At 41.0% G+C, this 16,730-nt stretch overlaps 1 protein-coding gene across 4 annotated transcripts in view; it reads left to right on the top strand.

Annotated features, from left to right (window-relative positions):
* The window catches only part of ABCB1 (ATP binding cassette subfamily B member 1), a 108,878-nt gene that overhangs the window by 52,842 nt on the left and 39,306 nt on the right, over positions 1-16,730 (top strand). For all 4 annotated transcript variants that reach the window (XM_060108867.1, XM_060108868.1, XM_060108870.1 and 1 more), the window contains exons 9-17: positions 8,164-8,335; positions 9,605-9,718; positions 9,853-9,963; positions 10,144-10,269; positions 10,376-10,579; positions 11,250-11,420; positions 13,904-14,065; positions 14,898-15,074; positions 15,591-15,737. In XM_060108867.1, coding sequence (XP_059964850.1) covers positions 8,164-8,335; positions 9,605-9,718; positions 9,853-9,963; positions 10,144-10,269; positions 10,376-10,579; positions 11,250-11,420; positions 13,904-14,065; positions 14,898-15,074; positions 15,591-15,737 — 1,384 coding nt within the window. The remainder of the gene's footprint in view (positions 1-8,163; positions 8,336-9,604; positions 9,719-9,852; positions 9,964-10,143; positions 10,270-10,375; positions 10,580-11,249; positions 11,421-13,903; positions 14,066-14,897; positions 15,075-15,590; positions 15,738-16,730) is intronic.

Raw genomic sequence — 16,730 nt, 5'->3', positions numbered from 1 at the left:
CCAGCGGCCATGGCTCACGGGCCCAGCCGCTCCGCGGCATATGGGATCCTCCCAGACCGGGGCACGAACCCGTATCCCCTGCATTGGCAGGCGGACTCTTAACCACTGCGCCACCAGGGAGGCCCTGTTGCAAGATTTTTAATCACTGTTTCAATTTCAGTGCTTGTGATTGGTCTGTTTATATTTTCTATTTCTTCCTGGTTCAGTCTCAGAAGGTTGTGCTTTGCTAAGAATTTGTTCATTTCTTCCAGGTTGTCCATTTTATTGGCATATAATTGCTTGTAGTAATCTTCCAGTATCCTTTGATTTCTGCAGTGTCAGTTGTTACTTTTCCTTTTTCATTTCTAATTCTATAGACTTGAGTCTTCTCCTTTTTTTCTTTATGAGTCTGGCTAATGGTTTGTCAATTTTGTTTATCTTCTCCAAGAACCAGTTTTTAGTTTTATTGATCTTTGCTATTGTTTCATTCATTTTTATTACATTTATTTCTGCTCTGATCTTTATGATTTCTTTCCTTCTGCTAACTTTGGGGTTTTTTGTTCTTCTTTCTCTAATTGCTTTAGGTGCAAGGTTAAGTTGTTTATTTGAGATGTTTCCTGTTTCTTGAGGTAGGATTGTATTGCTATAAACTTCCCTCTTAGAACTGCTTTTGCTGCATCTCATAGATTTTGGGTCATCGTGTTTTCATTGTCATTTGTGTCTAGGTATTTTTTAATTTCCTCTTTCATTTCTTCAGTGATCTCTTGGTTATTTAGTAGCGTATTGTTTAGCCTCATGTGTTTGTATTTTTTACAGTTTTTTCCCGTAATTGATATCTAGTCTCATAGAGTTGTGGTCAGAAAAGATACTTGGTATGATTTCAATTTTCTTAATTTACCAAGGCTTGATTTGTGACCCAAGATATGGTCTAACCTGGAGAATGTTCCATGAGCACTGGAAGAAAGTGTATTCTGTTGTTTTTGGTTGGAATGTCCTGTATATATCAATTAAGTCCATCTTGTTTAATGTATCAATTAAAGTTTGTGTTTCCTTATATATTTTCATTTTGGTTGATCTGTCCATTGGTGAAAGTGGGGTGTTAAAGTCCCCTACTATGATTGTGTTACTGTCGATTTCCCCTTTTATGGCTGTTAGCATTTGCCTATGTATTGAGGTGCTCCTATGTTGGGTGCATAAATATTTACAATTGTTATATCTTCTTCTTGGATCGATCCCTTGATCATTATGTAGTGTCCTTCTTTGTCTCTTGTGGTAGTCTTTATTTTAAAGTCTATTTTGTCTGATACAAGAATTGCTACTCCAGCTTTCTTTTGATTTCCATTCGCATGGAATATTTTTTTCCATCCCCTCACTTTCAGTCTGTATGTGTCCCTAGGTCTGAAGTGGGTCTCTTGTAGACAGGTTATATATGGGTCTTGTTTTTGTATCCATTCAGCCAGTTTATGTGTTTTTTGGTTGGAGCATTAATCCATTTACATTTAAGGTAGTTATCGATATGTATATTTCTATCACCGTTTTCTTAATTGTTTTGGGTGTGTTATTGTAGGTCTTTTCCTTCTCTTGTGTTTCCTGCCTAGAGAAGTTCCTTTAGCATTTGTTGTAATGCTGGCTTGGTGGTGCTGAATTCTCTTAGCTTTTGCTTGACTGTAAAGCTTTTCATTTCTCTGTCAATCTGAATGATATCCTTGCTGGTATAGTAATCTTGGTTGTAGGTTTTTCCCTTTCATCACTTTAAATATGTCCTGCCACTCCCTTCTGGCTTGCAGAATTTCTGCTGAAAGATCAGCTCTTAACCTTATGGGGATTCCCTTGTATGTTATTTGTTGCTTTTCTCTTGCTGCTTTTTTTTTTTTTTTTTTTTTTTGCTGTACGCGGGCCTCTCACTGCTGTGGCCTCTCCCGTTGCGGAGCACAGGCTCCGGACACACAGGCTCCGCGGCCATGGCTCGCGGGCCCAGCCGCTCCGCGGCATGTGGGATCTTCCGGGATCGGGGCACGAACCCGTGTCCCCTGCATCGGCAGGCGGACTCTCAACCACTGCGCCACCAGGGAAGCCCCTCTCTTGCTGCTTTTAATATTTTTTCTTTGTAGTTAATTTTTGATGGTTTGATTAATTTGGGTCTCGGCATGTATCGATTTGGGTTTATCCTGTATGGGACTCTGCACTTCCTGGACTTGATTGACTGTTTCCTTTCCCATGTTAGGGAAGTTTTTGACTATAATTTCTTCAAATAGTTTCTCAGACCCTTTCTTTTTCTCTTCTTCTTCTGGGACCCTGATAACTCAAATGTTGGTACATTTAATGTGGTCCCAGAAGTCTCTGAGGCTGTCCTCATCTTTTCATTCTTTTTTTCTTTATTCTGCTCCCTGGCAGTTATTTCCACCATTTTATCTTCCAGGTCATTTATCCATTCTTCTGCCTCAGTTATTCTGTTATTGATTACTTGTAGAGTATTTTTCATTTCAGTAATTGTGTTGTTCATCACTGTTTGTTTGCTCTTTAGTTCTTCTAGATCCTTGTTCAGTGTTTCTTGTATTTTCTCCATTCTGTTTTCAAGATTTTGGATCAGCTTTACTATCATAACTCTGAATTCTTTTTCAGGTAGGTTGCCTATTTTGTCTTCATTTATTTGGTCTTGTAGATTTTTACCTTGCTCCTTCGTCTGTAACATATTTTTTTGTCGTTTAATTTTTTTTTTTTTTTTGATGGGTGGTGCTGTATTTCCTGTCTTACTGGGTGTTTGGCCTGTGTCGTCCAGCACTGGAGTTTGCAGGCAGTTGGATAGAGCTGGGTCTTGGTGCTGAGATGAGGACCTCCGGGAGGCCTCACTCTGATTGATATTCCCTGGGTTCTGAGGTTCTCTGTTAGTCCAGCGCTTTGGAGTCGGAGCTCCCATCGCAGGAGCTTGGGCCCAATCTCCTGCCCAGGAACCAAGATTCTGCAAGCTCATGGCACAGTAAGAAAAAAGAAAAAAAGCCTTGGCTATGGGGGCGGAGTTTAGGCGGGGTAGAACTTAGGCAGGGGTGGGGTTTAGGGTGGGGCGGGACCTAAGCGGGTGGGGTGTGACATTTGAGCATTTGATAGGCCCTAGGTGGGGCTGTGTTCAAGCTTGGGGCGGGGCCTCTGCTTAGGACCTGGTGGAATGGGAGAGGCATCACCCAAGGAGGGCTTCTGGAGTGTTGAGTTCTGGAGTTCGGAGGTAAGGCCCTGGTGAGGGTGTGTGGGTGGGGTTTAGGCTGAGGTCATCCAAGTGTAGAGGTATGGCCCTGGGTGGGGGTGTAGGGGCGGGGCTTGGGCTCTGTGTGGCAGGAGGGAGGCTCCGAGGGCAGAGTATTAGGCCCAGGAGCTCAACAGGCTTCCCGTTGCCTAAGGGGACAGGGAAAGCGCTGGCCCCGTTACCTGACGTTACTTCGTGGCCCTCCCCCACTGTCTTGCCCTGTATCTCCCCCATTGCTGCTGGACCCCTAATGGTGGGTGGGTCCCGCTGGGTGTAGGAACTCCTCCCTTCCCCCAGCCGCCCCTCAGGGGTGCTGGTCCCAGGGGTCCAGCCTTTATTTTTGCTCCCCCTTTCCTCCTTCCCACTCCCTCAGGACCTGCGCAGCTGGAGGGGGCCTAGATGTGCAGAGGATCAGGCTCGGGACCTCAGCAGGTTCCTGGGGGTTCAAGTGGCAGGGGAAACCTGGCTGCTCTCCCTTTTGATTCTCTGCCCTCCCAGTGGTCCCCCAATTTCCCCCTTCGGGCGTTGGATCCCTTCCGCTCCCCCAGCTGCCCCTCAGGGGTGCTGGTCCTGTCCTGCCTCCACTTCTCCTCCCCCCTCACTCTCCCCACGCCCCACATCTTACCTGGTCGCCGGGGGTTCCTCCCATCCCCTTAGGTGTCCACGGTCCCCCAGGGGTGCCTGGTAGGTACCCTAGTTGTGAGGAGACGCAAATTCTGCGTCCTTTTAGTACGCTATCTTGACTCCACCTCCTATACTCCTTTCTTAATGCTACATAAAATAACAAAATTATAATACTTTTTATTTTTTATTTTTATTTTTTTGTCTGCATTGGGTCTTCATTGCTTTGCACCAGCTTTCTCTAGTTGTGGCGAGCGGGGGTTACTCTTTGTTGCAGTGTGCGGGCTTCTCATTATGATAGCTTCTCATTGTGGAGCACGGGCTCTAGGCATGCAGGCTTCAGTAGTTGCAGAACGTGGACTCAGTAGTTGTAGCATGTGGGCTCTAGGGTGCGCAGGCTTCAGTAGTTGTGGCTTTCAGGATTCAGTAGTTGTGGCTCTTCAGTCTAGTTGCTCCACAGCATGTGGGATCTTCCAGGACCAGGGATCGAACCCACGTCCCCTGCATTGGCAGGTGGATTCTTAACTACTGCGCCAGCAGGGAAGTCCCTATAATACTTTTTAAATTAATGGCATCCAAAATTTGAAGAACATAAGTTGAGAAGATATTATTACTAGCGATGAAAAACGTTAATGATGTATGTGATGTGACCTGGGTAAGGAGGGAAAGGACATAATAGGAGTCAAGTCTAATATTCAGAACTTAGATAAATCTGATCACTTTAGTTCACTGAAATTTTAAAGGAATTGAGGTTTTTTAAATGGAGTGCTTTAAGTAATTAGGTACAAATTTTTTTTGTTGTTTTAGAGAAGATTTTGATCAACTTTTTATTGTAAGAATAAGCAAAGGGGCTTACACAGGTATATTCAAGGATTCATTTTAGGTGTAGAATCATTTCTTCAGAAGATATTAGTTACTGGAACGTATCTTTGGAAGGTCATTCTCCTCTAGAGAACTGGAAGTTAGTTTTGCCTGAAGATCAAGAGTAGACTCAAGACTACAACCTGATGGCCTAAGGTTCTTTCCAGCTTGGCCATTTCTTGAAAGTTCAATTCATTCAGCAAATTTATCCAGCATCTAACACACCCCATGCACTGTGCTAGGCTCTGGGGATATTTGCCTTTGTGTGATCCCCAGTCAGAACAGTAAGGTGAAGAAAAGGGAAGGAAGGGAGGCAGGAAAGTAGTAAGGAAGATAAGAAAGAAATCATCAAAGACATGAATTAAATCATGAATTTTTTTAAATGTGCTATGAAACAATCCAAGAGTGTGCCCATGAGGGTAAGGAGGGCAAAGGTACTTGAACGGTGGTGGTCAAGGAAGGCATGATGGATGTTTGAGGTGGTTTCATGGAGGCTGGGACTTGAGGGATGAGGAAAATCCTGCTCTAGTAGGGGTAGGGATAGAGGAGTCTTCCAGATTTCCTGAGGTGGCAAAGATTTTGGTATATTCTAGAAAATATCCTAAGGCTTGTGTGACTGGAGTTCAGTTGAGTGAGAGATTGAGATGAAGAAAGGCTGTTGAGGGTGGGTGGGGGCCGGAACAAGGGGACTTGCAGACCCTGGTGAGGAGTTAGGATGTAACTCTAAGGGCACAGGGAAGCCGTTGAGGGTTTTAAACAAGGGAGTGACCATCTACATTACGTTTTAAAACCATGTCTCTGCCTGTAATTGGTCTGGTGAATGTATGAGAGCCATCAAAGATTAGCTCGGAAGACTGTTGAAGTAGTCCAGGAGAAGGGTGATAAGTACCTAGATTGAGGATTTAATTTGGAAGTAGAATTGTTAAAATTATCCTTAGACCAAATAGAATTCTTCAGTTTTCTTCCTAGTTCTTGCTCTTCCCTTCTCTGCTTCTACATAGATAAGTAATTAAGGTCTTAGTCTGATTTTCTCTTGAAATTAGCAGGTATAGTAGGATCTCTCAAAGTCTCTCACAATTTAGAGTGAATTTAATTCAGTAGTATACAATAGTTTTATTCTCCTTCATTTAAATATATTTTTCTCTCATGTGTGTCTTGCATATGTTGACCTGTTAGTATTGATTTCTCTTTGCTTAGCAAAAATTGTTCCTTGCTCTCATAAGGGGCTATTTGCATCACTGATGTATATTTTCATATTATTTAAAAATATTGTTTTCTAAATGTCATTGTTTTATTATGTAACTTTGCCCCTTTTAGGAAATCCTGCATTATCATTTTCATACTAAAGCTTATAATGAATTAATGATTTTAATATCTGGTGTTATATGTGTATCCAAGCCTATGTAAAAGTAGTATTGTTTGTTTTTCCTTCTTCCTTACCCTCTCCTTTTCTTCCTTTATCTTTTCTGGCATCTAAATGATTTTCTTCCTTGTTCCTTCTGCCTGTGCAAAAGTTTCCTCTGGCTGCTTGGGACACAACATATCAGTGAAATGATTTCTACATTAATCTTGGTAAGCAAGAACTGAAATGAAGGAAATAACAGGGTGTGACTCATAGCATTAAAGTTACTTAAATGTCATCATGTATAATTTATGCCTAGTAATACTTTCACATCAAATCACCTCATAAAGTGGGAGGGATATGTATCAACCATCGAAATACATTTCTCAAAAATAATTTTTTGGTCAAAGATTATAACTGGCAAGTTTGGGATTTACATTTTTGGAGGGAGAAACTCTAAATATATTACCATTTTATCACCATGAAGTTCTGTTTCAATTTGCTCTTTAGGCAGTAGTTCTGTAATTTTCATTTGGCCATGCTTTGGTAACTGGTTATTGGTGAAGTAGTTTTTAAAAGGCATGAAGGCAAGAAAGAATGCATGCTCATATCTGAGCAAGGCTTGACCTCTGCTTCTACATTCTAACGAATGGGACAAATGCTCCAAAAAATAAATATAATACTGCATAATATTTACATAGTCATGTGTTTATGGATCAAAGACCTCAAAATATACCTTCTATATGGAAATAAATTCTTTCATGTCAACAATTGTGAGCTCCTCTTCCTGCAAGGAGTTGTGATTAAGAGGATAAGGACAGATTTAAGGCTCAATTATAATCTGTCCTATTTCTCTAATAATTTTACCATGATTCTATATTTGCAAAGATCCTTCTTTTTCTTTAAATTAGGGCCCCATTCGCTTATCTCCACATCTCTCTTCTTAAGGAAAACAGTCTGCCGTGTTCCTTTCAAATGAAGGTAAAGTTACAGAGGCCATCTCCTTTACTTACCTTGAATATCAGAAATTAACCAGTTTCCCAGGGCTTAAAAAGTACTTGAATTGCCATTTGGGAGTGTTAGTGATTAGAAAGAGAGAAATAACTGTCAATGGTCTCTAACATTGCTTTGGTTTTTGTTTGCTTCCTTGCTTTTGCCCTCTTTTGTGTATTTCCCTGTATATGCTGTAAGAATTATTAACAGGTGTTCTCCAAGTTTGGCTAATGTAGTGCAGAGTTTTGTGCTGTGAACAGATTACAGGGTTATAGTACTGAGATCTTGATTTGCTCCGTCCTTGAGGCAGCCAGAAGGCCTTGGGTGGCCCAAGCCACCAGGGAGAGCCCCTCCCTCCAGCAGTGAGTAGCCATGACAGGACCAACGTCGGAAGCATTGACAGAGGGGATGGGTAGTAGGCAACGTAGAGAAAGGCTGAGGAGGGGGACACTGATACCTAGTGATGGATTATTATATACTTTAAGCCAAATAATTTTTTCAGGTCAGTGATTTTTAAAATAAACATCTGTGGAAGTGAGATAAACTAGACAGTTTATTTACATGTAAAAAGTCTTAGATGGCAATTCAGAGCTCTTAAAATGCTCTCACACATGTATTTTCTCATTTGGTTCTTCCAACAGGTCCAGGGAGAAGCAGGGCGGGGAGCAGACTTGATATTCAGAGGTTTAAAGGACTCACCTATATTGAGCACTTTCTAGCATTATATCTTCATTTCATTAGTACATTTAAAATACATGCAGATTTTAAAGGGAAAACACAAGTGTTTTCATAGCTTCTGTTTTGTCTTATGTATGGAACGATGCAAGTTCTGGAAGTTCGTTAAGTATTACTTCATTTATTTCACTATTGCTAAAGTCAGAGAAGGTGCTTTTAAGAGCATCCCTCGACAAATTACTTATTTCCATAAGGCCTCAGTTTCGTCTTCTACAAGAAGGGATTAACATAATACTAACATCATAGGATCAGTGTGTGGACAAAAGGAGAAAATACACGTGAAACACCTCCCCCAGGCCGTGGCACATCCTGTGTACGCAATAACCATCATGCTGTATTGACCCGTTTCATAAGATTTACAGGTATGTGTGCTAATTTTTCTTACTTCTCCCAGGTACAACAAAAATTTGGAAGAAGCTAAAAGAATTGGAATAAAGAAAGCTATTACAGCCAACATTTCTATGGGTGCTGCTTTCCTGTTGATCTATGCATCATATGCTCTAGCATTCTGGTATGGGACCTCCTTAGTCCTCTCAGGAGAATATTCTATTGGACAAGTGCTCACTGTAAGTGATGTTATATTAAGAGATGACTCACTATTAAAATGCCAGTGAAATTTAGTAGTGTTGGTTTGACTGTTGGAGAATATATTTTCGAAGAATTGTTAAATGCAAAGAATAGCGAGCAAGAGCCTGGGATTTGATATCAGGTCATCTTGGTTCAAATTCCGGCTCTGGGGCTTCCCTGGTGGCGCAGTGGTTGAGAGTCCGCCTGCCGACACAGGGGACGCGGGTTTGTGCCCCGGTCCAGGAGGATCCCACATGCCGCGGAGCAGCTGGGCCCGTGAGCTGTGGCCGCTGAGCCTGCGCGTCCGGAGCCTGTGCTCTGCAACGGGAGAGGCCACAGCAGTGAGAGGCCTGCGTACCGCAAAAAAAAAAAAAAAAAATTCCGGCTCTGCCACTTATTAGCTGTATGATTCGGTTCAGCCACCTAGACTTTTCAAGACTCTATTACCTCTTCTGCAAAATGGAAATGACAGGAATAAGGTGCCATAATTTTTAGTGTTGTTGTAATGGACTAACCGAGAACATGAGTATAGAATCACTTAGCAAAATTCCTTCTATGTAAATTGTTGGGTAATATAACTACTGTGTGATTTAGAAAGAAATGAATAGTGACATTAGTTCCCTTTAATCCCTGAAGAAAAACAGTATCAAGTCTACCAATAAGAAACTGATTTGGGCAAAATGAAAAAAAAAACCAGAAAATAAACGGTTCATCAGACCTCAAAGAGAATACAGTCTGGTAGAGGGCAGAGAGGCTCCATCTGATAAAGAATGTGTGCTTTAGACTTCACAAAATATTTTCATATGTACTGTTTCACTTGATACAAGAACACTAAGGTTGCCCGGTAGGGAAAATAGATAGAATCTTGCCTGTTTTTGCAAATAAAAAAATTGAAGCCCAGAGATCTAGGAGAATCACCTGAAGACATAAAGCCACTCAGTGCTCAATCCAGGATTCAGACTTTGGGCTTCTGACTCCCATAATAGGGTTTGTTTCCACTGTACCCTACTGATGACCTAAACTAAAATTCTTGGCCATTGAAGACATATAAAAATATTCTAGTCATATAGAATTCATTGTTTTACTGAGCCGGTAAGACTAATTCAGCATTCTAAACTGTAAAGTACTTCAACTTTAAAAATCCTTTTAACAGCCAGTATTGATATGTTGCCTTTGCCATTTAAAAATTTAATTAGCGATGTTAGAAGAAGTATGAAAAAATGTACTAAACACTAAGTAACCTGATGTTTTTCCTTCACATTCCTCAGGTCTTCTTTTCTGTATTAATTGGGGCTTTTAGTATTGGACAGGCATCTCCAAGCATTGAGGCATTTGCAAATGCAAGAGGAGCAGCTTATGAAATCTTTAAGATCATTGATAACGTAAGTCTGGGCTGGCCATTTATCTATCTGTCTAAAAAAGTCGATTTTCCTTATCACTTTATTCAACTCTCCACAGATGTCACTAAAAGTAGTTATTGTAACCTACTCATCTTCTGAAATTTTATTCTGTTTAGAAACCAAGCATCGACAGCTATTCGAAGAACGGGCACAAACCTGATAATATTAAGGGAAATCTGGAATTCAGAAATGTTCACTTCAATTACCCATCTCGAAACGAAGTTAAGGTACAGTGATAAATGATTAATCAGTGATTCAACAGTGTATTGGATGAAGAGTTTCTGATACTTCCCTTTAGAGATTGTTTTAAAAATGTATATTTAAACCTAGTTTTGAATTGAACTATCGGTTCATAGTCTCAAAATCTGTGTATTGCCTTTAAGTTTATTTCTCATTCATCATGATAGATCTTGAAGGGCCTCAACTTGAAGGTAGAGAGCGGGCAGACGGTGGCACTGGTTGGAAACAGCGGCTGTGGGAAAAGCACGACGGTCCAGCTGATACAGAGGCTCTATGACCCCACGGAGGGCGTGGTGAGATGACTCTTGCTGAACTAGATGCTGCGGCACTGAGTTACCTTTGCAGATTATACGTCACAAGTCTGCAGTGTGTGAATATCACACCTACTTTTTATTTCAGATCAGTATTGACGGACAGGACATCAGGACCATCAATGTAAGGTATCTGCGGGAAATTATCGGTGTGGTGAGTCAGGAACCTGTGTTGTTTGCTACCACGATAGCTGAGAACATTCGCTACGGCCGTGAAAATGTAACCATGGATGAAATTGAGAAAGCTGTGAAGGAAGCCAGCGCCTATGACTTCATCATGAAACTGCCTAATGTAAGTCCTTCTCGATCTTTGTCATGCTAGAGGATTATAAAATGCTGGCCTGATGCATAGGAAGTTAGGAAATGACTATAAACTGGAGGAACGTCCTAAGAAGGGAAATCAAGATGACTTCAGATTTTAAAGCTCTAGCAGCATCAACTAGTAGTAGACATACATATCTTTTTAAATTAGGATTGGTTATTACTAAGTTTAAGAAACTGGACCATACTGCCTGTGAGGCTTGGGTTGTTTATGGGATTGCTTGCCATCTTTTTTTTTTTTTTTTAAATAAATTTATTTATTTATTTATTTTTTGGCTGCGTTGGGTCTTCGTTGCTGTGCGCGGGCTTTCTCTAGTTGCGGCGAGCGGGGGCTACTCTTTGTTGCAGTGTGTGGGCTTCTCATCACGGTGGTTTCTCTTTGTTGTGGAGCACAGGCTCTTGGCACGTGGGCTGCAGTAGTTGTGGCTCTAGAGTGCAAGCTCAGTAGTTGTGGCGCACAGACTTAGTTGCTCCGTGGCATGTGGCATCTTCCCGGACCAGGGCTCGACCCCGGGTCTCCTGCATTGGCAGGTGGATTCTTAACCATTGCGCCACCCGGGAAGTCCCAGCTTGCCATCTTATCATCTGAGCTGAGATAGCTCATTCTGTTGCTTAATCCTCCTGTGGTTTCTGTGTTGTAGAAATTTGACACCCTGGTTGGAGAGAGAGGGGCCCAGCTGAGTGGTGGACAGAAGCAGAGAATCGCCATCGCTCGGGCTCTAGTTCGCAACCCCAAGATCCTGCTGCTGGATGAGGCCACCTCAGCGCTGGACACTGAGAGCGAAGCGGTGGTTCAGGTGGCCCTGGATAAGGTGGGTGAACCTCATTTCAAACCTAGCTGATTTATAAGCACAAGAACATTCCATTGTTAATTCTTCTTAATATTTTTTAAAAAATCTCTTCTAAAGTGATTCTTTAAGCTATTAAAACCATCAGGCCTGAGGGCTTCCCTGGTGGCGCAGTGGTTGAGAGTCCGCCTGCTGATGCAGGGGACATGGGCTCATGCCCCGGTCCGGGAGGATCCCACATGCCGTGGAGCGGCTGGGCCTGTGAGCCATGGCCGCTGAGCCTGTGCATCCGGAGCCTGCGCTCCGTGGCGGGAGAGGCCACAACAGTGAGAGGCCCATGTACCGCAAAAAAACCATCAGGCCTCTTTGGGTCTGTTTGTTTAACTTCTCTTTATTTCTTTGGTATTTTTTTAGGTAGAGGTGAATAAGCTTTCATTGAAAGATACTTGCAATTTTTTTTTCTTTATTTTTGGCTGCATTGGGTCTTCATTGCTGTGCATGGGCTTTCTCTATTTGCAGCGAGCAGGGGCTACTCTTTGTTGTGGTGCGTAGGCTTCTCATTGCGGTAGCTTCTCCTGATGCAGAGCACGGGCTCTAGGAACGCGGGTTTCAGTAGTTGTGGCATGTGGGCTCCGTAGTTGTGGCACACAGGCTTAGTTACTCTGCGGCATGTGGGATCTTCCCGGACCAGGGCTCGAACCCGTGTCCCCGGGGTCGGCAGGTACATTCTTATTGTGATCTTGAAAACTTATTAGCCTTAGCGATGACCCTGTTACTTAGGTTTTGTGAGTTTTTGCTGTTGTCAACAAGAGGAAAGTTTACAGTTTCCAAGATGTTAGATGCCTATTGAAGACTCTGTGGGAAATGAGAAACTTCTTATCTTCAGAAAAGTGCCAGAGAGCTGCCGATGTTGGAAACTTACCAGAGCCATGAAATGTCCTTGACCATCAACAGAGTTTGACCTTCCAGCAGTTCTCGAGTCTGTGTGACTCATTCACCAGTTTGGACTTGAGTGCTCGTGCTGTGCCAGGCACTGTGTGCTTGGTCTCTGGTGTGTGATGGTAACCAGGCCAGCTCTGTGAGGACAAGGAATGGGGAAACCTTTTAACCCATAAGTGCTCCGAGTTGAAGTGTCCCAGTAGAATTCAAAGATGAACTCATATTTGCTCCAGTTCCTCTTCTCTGTAATAACAAAACAACGCCATTTCTCTAAACATCCTGTTAGAGTGCGTAATAGATTGTTGAGAGAAGAAAATGCAGGTCACTAAAACTGTGAACCAAAATAGAAAGGGATGGGATTGTGGCTGCATTTTCCCCCTTCACTTTTCTTATCTATAACTTCACATCTGTATTTTCTTCTAATTCTACCACGGTACTATGTATAAAGTTATAAATAAAATGAATTTAGAAAGGTTGCATTTAAAAATACCTTTTCTTTAGCATGCACATTTTGGGGGGGAATACCACATCCCCAGCTTTTGAAAACATCCATGGAGCTGATCCGTTGTCTTCTCTACTTTCTAGTTGCTTCCGCTTCCACCTAGAGAGTATTTTTCTGACATGTATTTTTTTTCTTCTCAGAGTTTTTCACTTCTCTTTTTCATTCTGATCCTGATACCTTTTTTTGTTAGTTTGTTTTGAGAATTTTATTGCTAGTTCCTGGAGAGAAATATAGAGTAACAAACATTATAAGCACTGGGAGAGTTACAAAGGTTAAAGAAATCTCAGGCGAGTTCTAGTTCTCTGGCTGTGTTCCATATGAAAATAAAAATGAGATTGGGCATTTAAAACATTTACATAGCTCTTCAGTTTTTCCATAATGCTTCTCCCTAGGAATAAGCATCATTTATTAAGCATTACTGTGTACATCACAGTGCTTCCTGTGCATTATTGTATTTAGTTATCACAACTACTCTAAAAATTAGCACTATATTATTATCCCCATTTTATATATGAATAAGTTGAGCCTCACACAGGTTAAAAGATTTGTATAAAATACTGGAATTCATAAATGGCAGAACTAAGATTTGAGTTCAGATCAATGTAATGCTGAAGTCTGCACTTTGTTGCTTCACATTTATTACTGTCTGGATCATACAAATGTCCTGTGAGATAGGACATGGTGATTCCCAGGACTGATGCTAGCTTGTATGCACCAGTGTAGCAATTGGCCTGTACCTGCTCTGATGGACCAATTCTTGGGCTGTAGGGTGTTTTACTTTGTATAAGCCCCTGATTATTACTATAAACAGGCTACGAGAGGTTGAGTAAAATACTTAGAGGCTTACATAATATTAATATGAGACTATCATATTTGTGTTTATAGTTATAATAGAACATCATTTTAAACCACTAACTGTACATTTATTGAAGGCAGAGACTATCTTATACAGCTTACACAGTTTTGCAATGTCCAAGGCATTGGTGGTCGGTAAATATAACTTGAATTAATGAATTTTTCCATATAGCTGTTCATGTATTCCAAAACCAAATTTTTCTCTCTTTAGGCCAGAGAAGGCCGGACCACCATTGTGGTTGCACATCGTTTGTCCACAGTTCGTAATGCTGATGTCATTGCTGGTCTTGATAATGGAGTCACTGTGGAGAAAGGCAATCATGATGAACTCATGAAGGAGAAAGGCATTTACTTCAAACTTGTCACAATGCAGGTACAGTCTAACTCTAGCATTTTCCTAAAGCATAATATGTTAGGCATAAGCTGATTTTGCTGTGTTCAGTGCTATAAATAAATGTTACCGTTGATTATCTTGAGAAGAGGGAAAAAATACTTGGGTGGGAAGCGGGGGGATTCAGGATCCGACCAGTGATTTTTAGAGGTTTTTTCTTTCTCTTGAAAGGAGGGAAAATAAAGAAGGATAATTAGAGAAAAGTAAAGTTTAAAAAGGCTTAAAAGTGAGCTATCCACTCAAGTAGCCACTAGCCACATGTGGTTATTGAGCACTTCAGCGGTGGTTAATCTGAATTGAAGTGTTTGTAAGCTGAAAATGCATACCAGAGTCCAAAGACTTAGACTTAGTCCACCAAAAAAAAAAAGGATATCTCAAAAGTCTTTACACTGATTACATGTTGATCTAATACCTTGGATACATTAGGTTAGATAAAATATATAATTAAAATTGATTTTACCTCTCTTACTTTTTTTTTAGCATGGCTACTGAAAAAAATTGTGGCTCACAATATGGTTTGCACCATATTTCTGTTGCACTGGTCCAAAGCAAACATGATTGAGCCAAAAACACCCACAAAAATATATTACTAGATACATAGAACGGATGCCATGTTGTTTCAGCATATTTTATGGGAATACTCATTTAGTGGTTTTAATTTTCAAATATAATCACACCAGAAAATAGCAGTTTAACTTTATCCTTTTCCTATAAAGACTTAAATTGCCATTTCCTTGATATTTGCTGTTAAGTGATTAGTTTTTGTTGGTTAACTGAGCCTAACCAGCTTATGCATATTTCTTGTTTATTTTAGACAAAAGGAAATGAAATTGAATTAGAAAATGAAGCTGGTGGATCCGAAAGTGAAATTGATACCTTGGACATGTCCCCCAAAGATTTAGGATCCAGTCTAATAAGAAGAAAATCAACTCGCAAGAGTATCCATGGACCACAAAGCCAAAACAGAAAGCTTAGTACAGAAGAGACTTTGGTACGGAGGAGGCTGCGGATTTATGTCTTCACCAGTGGGCTAAGGCTGGGATACGAGTGGGAACAAGAAATGATTATCCAGAATCCTCCTGTCCTATCCCCTAGCCTGTTCCACACATCCAAATCTCAACATTTTAGATTCAAGTTGGAATTTATAGGACAAGAATTTTAGAATTAGAATTTATAATGTAAAGATAGATTATAGTGGGTCTTCAAATACAAACATTTCTGTTCTTTCATCCTTACTTATAAATATACTTGTCACGTTCCAACTGTCAGGTCAGACTTAAATGTTTATGGAATCATCATTTATTTCTTAAGAAATAAAGGAACAATATAACAGAATCTGTCAGCACTTTTTTTTTTAAGGTAAATAGCCATCAGTTGATAAGGAAGTAGGAATAAGATATATTCATTTAAAAATTTTTGTGCATATAGACGAACTGTACATCAATTAAATCAGTTAAGTATCAGTTCTTTTCCTGACGAGTTTGTTGTATTATTTTGTGTCCTCCAGGATGAAAGTGTACCTCCAGTTTCTTTTTGGAGGATTCTGAAGCTGAATATAACTGAATGGCCTTATTTTGTGGTTGGTATATTTTGTGCCATTATAAATGGAGGTCTGCAACCAGCATTTTCAGTAATATTTTCAAGGATTATAGGGGTAAGTGTTTATGTCCATTTTGGAGATTTACTTGTGAGTCCTGACTAAAGAATGAACTATTTGTGTTTGTAACTTTATATAGAAACCACAAAAACATGCAGCTCACCTTCATATGATACTAAGCAGCTTGTAGATGTAGGAATAGAAGTCTTGTCTGTGGTGGGAAAACTAATTTTTCAAAGCTTCCTTTGTTGTGGCATTTGGTTTCTATCCTGGGGCCCTGGGAATGAGATCCCTGAAAAATAGTCCATGAAACTGACTAGGTGACCGTCCCCTACCTGCCGTCATTGGACTCTGAGTCAACCTCAGGAACTGTCCTTTCACCAGGGTGCGAAGAGAGTCCCTTGTATGTTCATCACACTGGCTCAAGAGAGAGCTGCTCTCTGACTCATGTGCTTGTCAGGACGTGAGCAGGCTGAGCGCTTGGCCTCTGTGAGATGTCCATCCCACGTGTTAAGATGAAAACAAATGGGATGGCTTCCAAAAGATTGAGGCTGACAGATGCTGGTTGCACCTGCTTTTCATTTTGGCATTTTCAACAAAGAAGTCATAATCCAGGCAGGAGTGCCCTCTGTTAATGGCAGATGTTCAGACATTAAGCTGAGGACATCTTTGCCATAACTGCTAAAAACATTGTAGAGAAAGAGATGGATCATTACACAAAATATAGACCAGACGCTAACTTTCGATTATACTAAAAGATACATAAATATGCCAGTCCACCTATGCCTGGCTAACTTATTTCAGGTTGGCGTTCACATGTTTGATGTAGTCCTTCAAGGAATATCTTCAGTGTCTGCCTTGTGCCACATGTACTGTTCTAGGTGCTGAAAAAGTACCAGGAAAGAGAGGAAGTGTCTGATTCCATGGAGCATATGTTCTAGGCCAGGGGTTAGCAAACTTTGTCTATAAACGCTAAGAGAGTAGATATTTTAGGCTGTGCAGCCTGATGGTCTGTGTTGCAAATGCTCAACCTTGCCATTGTAGTGCACA

Source organism: Mesoplodon densirostris, chromosome 9, assembly GCF_025265405.1.
Source record: "Mesoplodon densirostris isolate mMesDen1 chromosome 9, mMesDen1 primary haplotype, whole genome shotgun sequence".
Lineage (NCBI taxonomy): Eukaryota > Metazoa > Chordata > Mammalia > Artiodactyla > Ziphiidae > Mesoplodon > Mesoplodon densirostris.
Note: the sequence above shows the minus strand (reverse complement) of the source record. Positions and strands in the feature narration are given on the sequence as shown.